The following is a 15,163-nucleotide window of genomic DNA, read 5'->3' on the forward strand; positions in this document are numbered from 1 at the left end:
CGTGCCTGTGTCGCGCCCGGCGAGCACCCTCCTGATGCCACATATTTCTTTGTTTTCAATCATGCTTCTTTGTGTATTTGTTGTGTTTAATTTTGGTCTAAGGTTATTCTTCATTGTTGTTATTCGTTCTTGGTAGTCACTGTGTTTAATTGGTATGCTCACCATGTCTTTTATGATTATGCTCTTTCACCACTTCTGGTTACTAGGACTTTCAGGTATATACTGGTTGGCCTAGGGACCAGGCTTCTCAGTTGGGGGAGCAGAGCTGCATTGCTAATGCAGATGAGGTGAAGCACCTACTGAGGATGATGACCAGGATGGAAGCAGATGGAGCTCACCTTAGTTTACCTCTGTTTGCAATTTATTTTCTGTTTGCAATTTATTTTTCTGTTTTTTATTTTCAGTACTTTAACTGTTTTTATATAGTCTTTTTGGTGATTACTCTGTTGGTTCTTTTGTGAATATTCTGCCTTAGCATGGTTTTTAATCTTGTTGATACTTGCTTTGCTTGTGGTTGATTCTGGATTATAGTTTGCTTGATGTTTATGGTGTGTGTACCTTAGACATTTTCAAGTCACATTAGATCTTTAGTTCATGACTAGTTGCATACGGGTTTCAATGTTGATCATAGAACTGAGCTGAGTGTGATAGTTTGTGGATGCATAGCCGGGTGAGGTTTGAGCCTAAAACACCTATGAGTGAACTACGCTTAAGTTGCATGATAGACTTTGCTTGAGTTTCCCTGGTGGTTTGCTTATGTTGTGCACTTATATGATCAAGGCATTCACATTTCCATATTTTGTTAACCAGCTAAGCCAAAAAGTCATCTCCACCTTTCACTTGACCCATACCTTCCTAGGCCTAAACACCACACCTTCCACTTGTCCCAAACCATGAAAAATTAACCATAACCTTTTCCTTGGTTAAGAGAGCAAATTGATGACATCAAATAAGTTTGGGGGAGTTGAAGAATGAGGAATTTGGGAAGAAGAAAGTATGTGGTCAGCCATTACAAAACAAAATAAAAATAAAAAAAAAAATAAAAAAAAAATAAAAAAAAGCAAAACAAAAACAAAAATATTAAGATGCAAAAATGTAAATATGCATCTCATAAAGGCTAATGGCTTGGATCAGGTAAAGGGCATGTGCCAAATTGTTATAATGGGGTATGGAGAGGGACATCATTGTAAAATCTTATTTGCTCTCTTAAGCTATAGCACCTTCAATCCTTGAAAAACCATAAAACTGCTACCGCTTGACCCTGCTTGACCCAGATTGCCCTAATAAAGACCTTGTGATAAGTGCCTGCATTTGTGTTACCACTGGTTTCATTTGGAAACGAAGAGCAAAGTTGAATTATGTGGCGTGAGTAGTAGACTAGAGAGAAACACTCACCCTGATACACTAGTGTGCATAGAGAGAAACATTTTCCTAGTGAGGATGCATACACAAATAGTCATTACTCCTCTCAGCTCTTTGATCTCTTTTGAAACCTTTGTTTGCACCTTGTCATGTTCTATTGCAATAATTGTGATTGGAAATTCATCTGAGGTTCATGCTTGCGAAAAGAAGATACAAGTAAACTAGGATGTAGAAATTGACTCACTTGCATTGCTTGTTATCTGCTAGATTAATTACCTTTTGCTTGAGGACAAGCAAGGTTCTAAGTTTGGGGGAGTTGTTAAGTCTCAATTTTACCTCTTTTTGGATGAGACTTATTAGACAAATTCCACTCATCCTATGAACCATTGCAATATAATTGTTCTCTTTTTGGTTCATTTTATGTGCAGATATAACTAACCCATATTTACCTCAATACCTTAATATACCTCATTTTTTGTGTAGGTATTGAGCTAGAGAATTGAGGATTGAAGACTCTTAGGATTGGAAATATAAGAAGCTGATGAGCAGAGCAGGGTGGCTGCGCCGGGCGCAAGATGATCTGCGCCGGGCTTGAGCGAAACAGAGCATCTCACATCTGGAAGCAATTGCGCCGGGCGTAATTGATAATTACGCCGGGCGTGACGCTTGGCAGAGACTCAAGAGAAGAATATGCGCCGGGCGCTGAGACTTACGCGCCGGGCGCGAAACCCTAATCTGACCTCCCAGGCTCGCATTTAAGGAGAACTTCGAGGGTTTTTCCCTCATTCTCACATGGGGCGACTCTAGGAGCTGCGGAAGGGATTCCCAGGGCTTGGGATCGTCCGTGTGCGGATCTTTCCTTCGGTTCTTCACTTCCTCTTCCATCTCTATTTTGTTTTTACCCTCTTTGTTGAGTGGTTTCACCCATTTTGTGGGGTTAGATGTAACCAACGTACTCTATTGTAATCTTTACGATTTTAATGATATATATATATGTTGTTTTATTCTTTGTTGTGTTTGTTTCTATTCTTAATGCTTGCTTTGGACTGATCACCCTTTGCATGATTTAAGGTTCCATGGGTATTGGAAAATAACCTGTGAAACTAGTTCTGAAACATATGCCTAGTGGTGATTGTATCTAGGGATAGAGCTTGACCCATCAGTAGTCTTAAACCCTAGCCCGTAATGCGGGTGTAGATATTGGGTACTCAAGGGATTGATATTCAATATCCGCACCTAGGCTCTTTCTCTAAGGGATTAGGTTTGAGTAAACTCATGGGTTGACTAAGCAATGAATTCAACAAGAGATTAAGGATACGTTAGTGTTATGTTTGGTGAAATCTGACCCCACAATCTCACAAAACCATAAAATCATTTCTACCCTTTCCACTCACAAACCAATATTTATTTACAGCTTTCATTCCAATAGTCTTAACCTTGAATTCACCGGACAAAATATTGAAATTGGAATTATTCTTTAATCACGAATAGTCAATAAATGCTTATATTACCTTCTAATCCCTGTGGATACGATATTTTTACTACTTGAACGGCCGGTATACTTGCCGTGTTTGAGACCGTTGATAGAATTAAACGAATTTACAAATATTAACAAAAGTGTTTCAACGGAAATCTCAACAGTGGGCAAGGTCGAAGCACACGTGTACAAAGCGACCATGGTATAGGGGCCAAGCCGAGCTATACTGATTACAAGCGGCCAGATGTTAAGATACATAGTACTAGGGTGATAAGTTGAAAGTTGTTTTAAAAGTTGAAAGTTATTTTAAAGTTTAATCCCTTAGTACTGTGTGGGCGACATGGAAATAGTCGATCCATGTCATGGTTGAATGACCAATTTGAGTAAGGTATCTAGTTAGAGATGTAGTCTTTGACTAAGTACTGTAGGGTGCGTGGTACTTGGAGGATAGTGGGTGGGCTAACTCCACATGTGGATTGGTGAAGCTAGCCAAGGCCGTGGTAGGCTCATATCCAAACCCTTCTGTCCTGACAGTAGTACTAGACCTCCGAGTCTAAGTGACACACTTGAGAAATCGCCTATTGTTGTCTATATCTGGTTCTCTTTGGAGTTCCTACTGTTGTACTATACCTGACCTGATTGAGATCGGTCAAACGTTAGATTTGGTAGGGTTTATGCCACCTAGACTGCTCAACTTCAGTTGTTGGAGATCTTCCAATTGTACACGCGTGACGACACATTAAATATTAAGTTGTATATTATTGTTATTGTTGTTGTATTAAAATTTCTTCTAAGTTGTATTAATGAGTTGTGTTTTTATGCTGAACTGTATGATGATGATTGAATAATGAGTAGTATAGTATTTTCCCTATACTTGTATGGTTGTTTATCGAATTCTAACTTACCCTTCTGTTTCCATGTGGATGGACTGCTATGATTATACGGTGTATGGGAGCAGATTAGGGCTAGGTTGGAGCTGTTGGCTGAGTCTGCTGCTAGAAGTGAAATTTTTTGGTACCTAGTGTCAAAGTTACCACTTTGGGTAACAATTTTGTGCTTGACCGGCACTAAGAGATAGTAATTTTGGATATTTGTATATAATACCTAATACTTAATTATTCTTATATATATAATTTTTCATGTTTTTGTATTTATGAGTTATCCAATTTTATTATTTATCTTAGTTTACAAATTTTTAGTGCGATTCCATTAAGTGTAGAGACCACGGCGAGTCGTTACATTTATAATATTTAACATATTTATTTATATATTTTTATTAGTGTTAAATTATTATTAAGTAGGTTTTCAAGATTGTTATGTAACCAAATATTTTAAAAAATGTTTATGACAGATAAATATATAATATTTATAACATGTATTTTTAACAAAAATTAGGTTTAAATCTGTTAAATTATAATATAGCATAATCTGACCTAGTTTATTTTCATCCTTAATCATAATTATAAATATAAAAACTTTTAAAAAATAACTATAATATATATTTATACTTTAAAAAATTATATATAAAATTTTTAATATTACAAATATATGAATAAGTATTGTCCTCACGGTCTAAAATTTCTGGATATAATCATCAACTATATTTTGGAACCAGAACGGCCCGTTCCGGATTCAAAACAGGTCGTTTTGGTTCCACATGCATGACAAAAATTTGACATTCACGTGGCATCTACGTAGCTTCCACGTGGCATCCACGTAGCATCCACATGACTAACAGTTAACTCCGTCTAAATAATTTAGACGGAAATCTGACATTGTAACCAATTAATTATTAAAGATTAAATGAGACAAAAAATAAAAGTGAGACTAAATTAAAACAAATAATTATTATAAAGAACCAAAATAGGTTTTTAGCCAAAAATTTACATTATATGTATAACTAGATCTGAATGATTTTATAAAATAAAAGAAAGATAAAATTAACATTTTATGAAAATATTGAATTCCAGTTTAATTGTGAGTGAAGAAGGTTTGTGTGTGAGGTGGTGGAACAGGTTTTTCATAAAATTAAATTTATACACTAAAAAAATATATATCTTCTTTATATATTACTATTTTTTGTCTCCGTAAAAAAAAAATAGTGTTTCTATAAAGGGATGGGTAGTTATTATTTTTAAAAAGGTAGTTATATATATAAATATATATATATATATATATATATATATTATTTCTATTTTATCCTTAAATATAAATTAGTGAGAAAAAAAATAAAATACAACATAAAGGTATAATATACTAGCACTCTAACTTTTTATATTAATAAACTGTTGAATTAACCATCTAAACATTTACTTTAATTTAATTTGATCTTTTAAGTTTTTTCTATAATATCATAATTCATAAAGGCTGAAATTAAAAGTTATAACTTATAAGACGGTAATATTTATTTTTCTAATAAGCTGTCTATAATATGGTTTGTTTTAATTCTAAAAATAAATCTCATAAATACACATTTTTTTCTTCTACATGACCAAAAATAAATAAATAATAATAATAATAATAATAATAAAATGAAGTTGTAAATAAAAAAAATTATAAACCAAGTGTTTTTTTTTTCAAAGTATAAGAAAATAAAATTAACAACTAAATTTTTTCTTCTCTCAGTTTTTAAACTGTCGTTAAATTAAGTGTTAATAAACGTATTTATATTTCTTTATTTTCATCTGAAAAGTAGTTACTAAAAAGTAGTTTATAGAATAGTTTTGAAAAAAACAAAAAACAAAAAAGCCTTGAACCCATTATATTAGGATATTATTTACATGAAAGCGTGAAAGTGAAACTACGAAGAACTTGCGTCTTAAAAAGAATCATAGTGTTCACACTTAAAACTCTTTGTCCCTTTTCAAAAGATATGTCTTTTACGAAAGTTAAGTGCGTTTGGTCAACTTTGGTGGCTAACTAATCAATAAATAAACTCAACTTATCTAATAATGCATGTATTTTTCTTTATAGCTTCTTTTTAATGCTAAACTTTTAGGAATAGTGATAAAGTAGTTCAACAACAAACTAATTATTAGCTGTTTATGTGATCCAACTCAAACATAATTATTTATGCATAAAGATATCACTAAAAAAAAGTATATATAAAAATAAAAAAAAAGCTGCAGTTTGTCACGGCTAATACAGTTTCTGATAACTAAAAATCTCCACAAAATATTTTTCCTGAAAGCTAAAAGAGCTGTAACATTTACAAATGTCAGAAATTGATTATGACAAATTTAAATTAGTTGCTTCTAAATTTGCCTTAAAAAATATTGGCTAAATTATATTTTTATTTTTTCTATTTTTTATTTATGTTTTTAATTCTTCTATTTTAAAATAAATATATTAATTCTTTTATCTTTTAAAATACAAAATTTAGATTCTATCATTAATTTAATATTTTTTATCGTTAAATTTAAACATTATTCAATGATTTATCATTATTTAAGTTACATGACATTTATTAATATAATATATAAAAATAAAAATAACATGCAAAAGATTCTATTTTTATATATTTTTACGAGTGATAAAAATTTATTTATATATTTTTTAATTTTTTATTTTTAAATATCATGTTATTAAATATTATACCACTTAATATTATGTTAGTCCAAAATTACTGTACCATTCTAGGTGCATACACCTATAAAATATATATTATAACATTTATAATAAACCAATTTTTAAGACAGGGTGTACTAAAAATTACAAGAATAACTTTACTTAACTTTGTGAGCATGATAGTCACAAACATCTCACATCTATAAAGACAAGTGAGCTTGAGGATGATAATCAGATTACAAAGCATTCCAATTCAGAAGGAATGTTGAGAAGGGAAAGCAGTATAAAATCAAATCTCGACGAGGAATCACTGGAAAAGATTGTAGAGTCGTACTCTATTGATAATTCAAAATTCAAAAATTGTGGAACATTGGTAGTTGATTCTCCTGTCGGTACCACTCCAGTAGATGTTTCTTTAGAACCTGTTGAAGTATGTGTAACACCTTGAAGTTCTTTCTTCAAATCATCATGGTATTGCTGCTCCAGGATCATCATCTGCAATGCAATCATTCAAATGTAAAATACATGAGTATCAGAGTTTACATAAAATGATCCACTCCCATTATGCCACTATGATCGGAGCTTAAGTACTATGGACTGCCCAAGTCCCACATTAAGTAGAATAGGATGTTTGTTAGAGTACTAATACTTGATTCTCCTCCTTAATAGCCATCTTTCAAGAGAGGGTTCCCCAAATGCTTGGATACTTTTATCAAGAGATTTTTCTAATCTGTTCCCTTAGGTTAATTAATGATTGTGTCAAGAGAACTAAATTGTGGAACTAATTTTTTTTTAGACTTAAATATGTTTTTAGTCCCTCAAATTTAAGGTAAATTTACTTTTAGTCCATCAAATTAAAAAATTATCTTTTTAGTCCATGTAATTTCAAAAAATCTTATTTTAATCTTTATTTTCAAATATTTTTTAGAGTCTGTCAAATATTGTTGCACAAAATTTACCTACTAATGTCTCTATTAGCAAAACCATAACATTAAACTAAGTTGATTTTGCACAACTATATCAATTTGTCACTTTTAGATGTTACTAGTGATTTAAGGGACTAAAACAAGATTTTTAAAAATTACAAGATTAAAGAAAACAATTTTACATTTGAGGGACTAAAAATGTATTTATTATAAATTTAAGAAACTAAACATATTTAAGCCTTTTTTATTTTACATAAATGCTTTAGATTATGCATTGTATTTTCATTATTGAATATTAATTATAACTTTCATGCAAAAGTGAGAGAGAAGGAGGAGTGAGATAGTAGAGAGTGTGACTTATAAGTTTTGTAGCTTTTAATTTCTATAGATAGAGATATAATAGAATAAGAAAAAAAAATTATAAAATGACACATAAACTTTTTCACTAACATGGTAATGCATAAAGTGATGTATCAACGTATTATAGTGTATCTCAACTTTTTATATTATAAATAGATGTTACACATGAATTATCACAAAACTAAGAACTTATGATTTAATAGGTGAAAGTAACCATAGCTCCTAACGAGAGAGTCTTGGACTTTTTTTCATGATAGATAGCATGTGAGTCATGAGTTTGATTTATGATAATAAGTTGATAATCCGAATGAAATCTTAAGTTCTTTTGAATATATGAATCTTAATCCTAGCACATTTGTTTATTTAGTCAAATTTGTTTAGTTTAACAAATCTCCTGCACATAATTGTTGTATCAAAACACAAATATTAAGAATTAATCCCCTACACATGTGTTTACTTAGACAAATTTGTGTAATTTACCAAGTGATATTGGATACTTTCAAGCACAATTGACATCCTCTTGCAAATTCTATTGCTTCATATATGTAAAAGGTTATAAAAACATATTAGCATTTCTACTTCCTTTTCTGCAAATTTTATTGCTTCAGGACATGTAAGGGATAATAAAAACATATTCAACATTAATTTCTACTTCTTTTCCTATAACTCCAACTTACAAAAATATAAGGTGTCAATAGATATGAGTTAGCTATTATAATTTTATTATTAGCATTATTTTTCCCTATTGATGCAGTTTTATATTTCATTTATGAAACTATGAAATTCTCATAGTGATATAGGGTACCTTAGTTTTGTGATTGATATGCTGCCAAAAGTTGTTTCGGATTATATGCATAATTCTTTATGTTACATAATTTATATTACATATTGTAATTTACAAGGGGATACTATTAATACAAAGTAACAAATGCACTACACAGTTACCAGAATCACAACGATACATAAGCATGTAAAACAATATATTAATTAGTAATATATTATAGGGATGTATATGATCCATTAAAACTAGAGGCAAATTGTCAAATCATAGATTATCATTAACTATTGTATATGTTAGATCTAATTAAAATTTAAATTGATTTTAATTTTATTTATCTTTTCATAGTTTTATTGTGATGATAAATACATTTTATTCTTTTTATAGATAAAATATCATTTATTTATTTAATTCATGTACATCAATTTTTAATTAATATATTATTTGTATACAAATATAAATTAAAGCATATTTTTGTTCTCTTGGTTTAACTAAAAAAAAATCTCAATTTACTTCACTTGCTTTAACTAAGTGTTTCACATCAGGTAATCATGAATTTTTTTCAAAATTACTTATCTAATTCCTTGTTCATAAATTTTAAATTACTTATCTAATTTTTATTTTTATATATGTCTTTTATAAAATTAATTTATTTATCTAATTTTTCTTCTTCTTGAACTTAGTTGGATGGATGTATAGTAATGGATAAATCATGAATTAATATGCCACATAAAATACAATAAAATATTTAAAACCGCTAAAAAATATAAATAAGTCAAACAAAAATGCAATTTTGTGATGGTTTCAAATCGCCAAAAACTTCCAAAATAACCATCACAAATCACACATTTTTTTTTATAGTGAATTGAGTATTACATACTCATTCGTACTCATATTCAATTAAACTGAATATTTCCTATCAAAATTGGAATGAGTTCAAAATTACCCATAAATAAGAATTTACTTTTTATCCTTATAAGTAAACATGATAATTGCTACGATATAATAATATCAATAAATACAAATATTTCAATCTCTATAATTACGTATCTGATTTCCTTCATGACATAAATATTTAAGATAATTAAATTTAAAAAAATTGCAACTTGTTCCTTCCTGAGGTAGAGATATAAGGAATTAAGTGGGAAAACCATGGTTTCTTGGATGTTGATAATCTTTAAATTAAAACCTTGTGAGATAAATTTTCATATGATATTTATTTATTTATTTGATAAAATTTAGGAACTTCAGTTAAGAAAAATAATTAAAATAAGTTAATTAAAAACTTTGGTAGATTACAAATTTAGAAAATGTTAAAAGCATGAGATCCTAGTAAATTTTTTCAGATATATGAAAGATTATATTATATTATTATATTAGTGAAAATGGAATTTGGTTTTAATTTTTTAAGGAAGGTCTCAAGTACAAATATCAAGTACAAATATGTAGATAAAAAAAATATAATTGGAAGGTGATATTCTACTAAAACTAATCAAGGTTAAATATATTTTTAATTTTTTAAATTTAGAATAAATTTATTTGTAATCTTCCTTTAAATTTAAAATTATTATTTTTAGTCTTTATAATTTTTTAAAGTCTTATTATAATTTCCTAAATCACAAATAATATATCTAAAAATAACCATTTGAAATAGTTAATACTATCAATGATGTTTAATGTAATATTTTTATTAATAAAAATATTAGTAGGTAGTAAATTTTATGTGACAATATTAAATATTTTTTAACAAAATTGGAATAAAAAACTAATATTTTAGAATTCAAGAAAAGGGTCGGAGAAAAAAAACAGTAATCCTTCTAAGTTCTGCACTCGAGGTTGAAAAAAATAACAGTGCTACCAAAATTGAGGATTTTGAGAGCTAGAGCTAGTCATATGCATATATTTGAGAATCGTCGATTTAATTAAATGATAGAACAAGGATTTCAATAATATTGAAAGTATATTAAATTCATATAATATTTTTCTCATGTAAAAGTTAAGACGAAAAGGAATGAAAACTATTTACAAATAGCAGTAAATTCAATCCAGTTTTAACTGGATTTTAACTTTGATTCTTTGGATAAATGACATCCAACATAATATCTTTAAAATGTTTCTAAGAACTAAAATAAAATTATTTATTTTCAATAGAAAAATTCTTTAAAATATTTTTAAACTATATCAAAGTACATTTTAGCTTGAAGTTTCGACTCTTATATATTGCAACAAATTAAATATTTTTTTATACATAATTAACACAATATGTAACTCTTCAATTAGAAATAAAATTTATGAATTAAAACTACTTTTATATATATATATATATATATAAGAATATTCATTTATTTAAAGAATAAGTTTACTTTAATTTAATGTATTAAATAAAATTTATGAATTAAAACCAGGAATAAGTTTACTTTGATTTAATACATTAAATAAAATTTATGAATTAAAACCATTTATATATATATATATATATATTTATATATATAAGAAGACTCATTTATTTAAAGAATAAGTTTACTTTAATTTAATACATTAAATAACTTATATTTTTCATTAAATTTCAATGATCAAATTTTTAAATTAAATTTTTTTAATGTATAGATTAAGTTTGTAAATTTTAAAAAGATTTAAAAATTATTTAATACTTCATTAAATTTAAATCATAAAATTATTTTATAGGATTATTTAAATTAATAAAATAAAATATTAAATAATTTTTAAATTTTTAAAAAATTTGTAAATCTGATTAATATATTAAAAACTTTAAATTCAATAGAGTAAATTTAAAAAAACTTACTTCTAAACTTATTTTTAGAATAAATAGATCCTCATATATATATATATATATATATATATATAAAGTCTTCATACTGTAGATACACAATGATTCTAGAGATGGAAATGAAGAAGATTTACTCCCATAAAAATCAACATCAATACTCACTATCTTATCAAGCCTATTAATTTGCAAGAACTTGAGAAATGACAAACGTCCAAGGGGAGGCAAACGTTGGCAGAATTTACAACCTTGCAACCTTAAGGAGACTACGTTCGATAATGAATTATCGAATAACCAACTTGGAAATTGTGTACCTCTATACCCCTTAATTAACAATTGCTCCAAGTGTTTTGGCGGTTTTAGATTATCAATTATAATCGCATCCTCTTTCCTTGGATCATCAAGGATCAATTTTTGGTCCCATACTAAATCTATTTCAACAAGCTGTGTTTTATTTGTCAAATCCAGAGCTAATGCCTCTGACGGGTTCTGAATATTTTGTAGATTCCTAATTTGCAGTCTTCCATGGAGATTGAGTTCTCCTAATTGTTGAATAGTGAACCCTTTACTTTCTCCAACACAAAATGAACTCATTAATATTTGAAGGTTTTTCAATTGTCCCAAACGTGTTGGCACTTCTCTCAAGTGAGTGAAAATCAATTCAAGGCGATGCAACTTGATGAGTTTATGAAAACTTGAGGGAAGCTTCTTCAAATATTTACAATTGTTCAACTTTAATATTTGCAAGTTAGAGAGTGAGCACGTTGATTCAGGTAGCTCTTTTATGTCAGTACAGGAAAGGTCTAAGGAACAGAGATGCATAAGATTGCCAACAGAGTCTGGCACCTCTGATAGGACATAATGAGACAAAGATAAGAAACGTAAGAACTTCAACTTGGAGAACAACTCATGTAACGACATCTTGCAATCCCAAACATGAAAAGGTGTTGGCATAAATGTACGTAACCTTTCAATATCATGTAAAGTTTCGTACCCATCAAAACATTGAAATGACAAATGACGAGTTGTTTTTGGTATACTTTTTCCATGATCAACTTCTAACCTGAAACAAATGTCCTTGGAAACATATGTTGCCAAATCATTTAGAAGGTCATGCATGACAAAACGCTTTTTGTTTTCACTTGATTGTTGAAAGAACGACCTAGATAATAGATCATTGAAATATTGTTCACCAATTTCTTCTGGACTTTTACTTTGTTGAGAACATTCTAGAAATTTTTGAGTCATCCAAACCTCAATTAAAAACTCCTTGTTAAACAAATAATCTTTTGGAAATAAAGAACAGTAAGCAAAACATCTTTTGAGATGGGAAGGAAGGTGGTGATAACTCAGTGCTAAAGCAGGCACAATATCACTATTCTCCAATTCCCATATATCGCTTTGCAATACGTTTTTCCATTCCAAAACAGGCTTGTTGTGTAATAAACTTCCCATTGTTTTTAAGGCAAGAGGAAGTCCATTACATTTTTCAACTATCTTCATGCCAATCTCCTTGAAGTCTGGACTTGGGGAAGGATTAGCATTTTGGAATGCATGTTTCTCGAACAACTGCCAATAATAATCTTCTTGTAATTGTGTCAAGAGGTGTTCTTTTGACCTTATGATAGAAGCAACATTCTTGCTACGTGTTGTAACAAGGATCCTACTTTCCTGAGCCCCACAATCAATTAGAGGAGTATGCACAGCTTCCCATTTATCTCTCTTTTCATTCCAAACGTCATCTAAAACAAGGAGAAATTTCTTTCCAGACAATTTTTCTTTCAATCTTTCTTGAACCATTTGTAAGTCTCTACTATCATCAGTTGATTTAGTGATTGCCTCTAGAATTGTTCTTGTTACCTTAAAAACATCAAAATCATCCGAGACACAGACCCAAGCTTTGATATCAAATTTACCCTCTAGCATTGGGTCATTGTATGCATGTTGGGCAAGTGTGGTCTTACCCACCCCTCCCATGCCCACAATAGAAAGTATTGATAACTTGTTATGATTGTCTGTGTCAGATGTGAGCCAACTAAAGATGATTTTTTTGTCATCATCTCTACCATAAATAACACTTTCAATGATGAAAGATGTTGATGGCAGTTTTTGTGACACACAACTAGGCTCTTTGGAGCCTAGTTTGGGTTTCAAACCTAGATGAGTGCCTTCATTAGCAAGCTCATCTAAGTCATCAAGGATTTGTGTCATCCTGGTTTCAATTTCATTTTCATTATTGAACAAACTGACAGGAGATATAGAGAAATTGAAATTCCACACCTTGTCTTCAATGCTTTGAGCCTGAGATTCAGCTTCCACTTGGCGTTTGGAGAGTTCATAAATTTCATCCAGCAAATCCTCAGCTTCAAACACAGCATCTTTGACATCAAGAAGCCATGCTCTCACACGTTGATCTCTGAACTGTTGTAGTTCTGCATCATCAGCAAGAGCATCGATGGATCGCAGCTTTCTCTTCAACTTCTTCAAAAGGTTCTCATCAAGTTTTTTTTTACGAAAGAAATCCAAAACTTGAGGAGAAGCAAGTCTGTCAAATGCAACCTGAAGGAAAGCAGAAAGAAAAGCACCACCAACCAATGTTGCTGCCATGTATGGTAAGAATTAAGAAAATGAGTAATTAATTTGAAGAACAAGTTATGTGAATGACTATAACAATGCATTGCAGTTTTAATATACTGATGAAATGAGTTATTGATGACTTGACTTTAAGTCAATAAGTCAATAAAGTTACCCATATTACAATATTTTAATAAATATTATGGGAAAAGGAAAAACAAATGTGAAAAGAAAAAGAAATAACACTGCAGCATGCCAAAATCAGAAATAACTGTAAAATAATATTATCATAGTATAAAATGAATAAAACTGATAAATATTTTAAAAATTATAAATTACATTTGTAAAATAAGAAATGATACTAAATAAATTTATTAAATTTTGGCCATGAATAATAGTTATTATTATATTAAAATAAAAAAGTAAACATATTTTACTAAAATAGACAATATTGCCATTTTATTATTGGTTACAATGATTTTTTTTTTGTTAACAACCACTGTATTATTACTCATTAGCACAATTTGGGAATAAAGATTTTTAAACAATAATATTTTTAAAAATTTCTCAAAATATTGAAAAAATAAAAATTATTTATCTAAATTCAACCATAAGAATGACAAGACAGATAGTGATCCCTTTTATCATTTTATATATTATAAACGTATTCATTTATCTGATATCAATCAAATAAAATATATATATATATATATATATATATATATATATATATATATATGAATGAATGTTTATGAGTATTTATATATAAATTAATATTTACATGAAAATATTATTTACATGAAAGCGTGAAAGTGAAACTACCAAGAACTTGCGTCTACCATCTACTATCAATAAACAAAGTAGACTTGACTTTGAGTCTAACATTTTATAGTTTTGTATTTCATAATATAAATAAAAAATAATCTATCATTATAGTAGGCTTACTGTTTATACACATACTTTATCTTCCATCCACTTTCTGTCTCATTTTTCTATATTTCACACTTTATCATATCTATTATCACATCAATTAATTATTTTTTTTCTTTCTAATTTTATCTTCTATTTAACCATTTTCTACTATATCTATTAATAAGAAAAAATGATTGAGCCTCGAAATACATCCGTCAAAATTCATTCCGAAAGATTAATATAATAATTTGAATTATAAAATATTAAATTAAATAAGTATTTTACAATAAATTTATTTAAAAATATTAATATTTTAATATTCAAAACGTTTAGAATACATTTTCGGGCTGTATATTATTGCTCATTAACAAGTCTTAATAAATATTACAATATTTTAATAAATATTATGGGAAAAGGAAAAA

The 15,163-nt window shown here is 28.8% G+C and overlaps 1 protein-coding gene across 1 annotated transcript; it reads right to left on the reverse strand.

Moving 5' to 3' along the window:
- Positions 1–6,637: 6,637 nt before the first annotated feature.
- LOC145950527 (putative disease resistance RPP13-like protein 1) lies at positions 6,638–13,910 on the reverse strand. Its single transcript, XM_083061619.1, has 2 exons — positions 11,274–13,910; positions 6,638–6,901 (listed from the first exon to the last, which is right to left on the reverse strand). Exons 1-2 carry the CDS (start codon positions 13,860–13,862, stop codon positions 6,638–6,640), a joined length of 2,853 nt encoding a protein of 950 aa, XP_082917745.1. The 5' UTR covers positions 13,863–13,910.
- Between the last annotated feature and the right edge of the window lie 1,253 nt (positions 13,911–15,163).

The sequence above is a fragment of the Cajanus cajan genome, chromosome 8 (assembly GCF_000230855.2).
Source record: "Cajanus cajan strain Asha chromosome 8, NIPB_CcT2T_4, whole genome shotgun sequence".
In the NCBI taxonomy this organism is placed as follows: domain Eukaryota; kingdom Viridiplantae; phylum Streptophyta; class Magnoliopsida; order Fabales; family Fabaceae; genus Cajanus; species Cajanus cajan.

Bases quoted from the DNA above. Each gene is read 5' to 3' on its own strand.
- LOC145950527 (XM_083061619.1), bottom strand. From the start codon at position 13,862: ATGGCAGCAACATTGGTTGGTGGTGCTTTTCTTTCTGCTTTCCTTCAG. The intron at 6,902-11,273 runs GTAAGTTTTTTT...ATTGCATTGCAG, and splicing joins TTCTAAAAATAAGTTTAGAA to ATGATGATCCTGGAGCAGCA.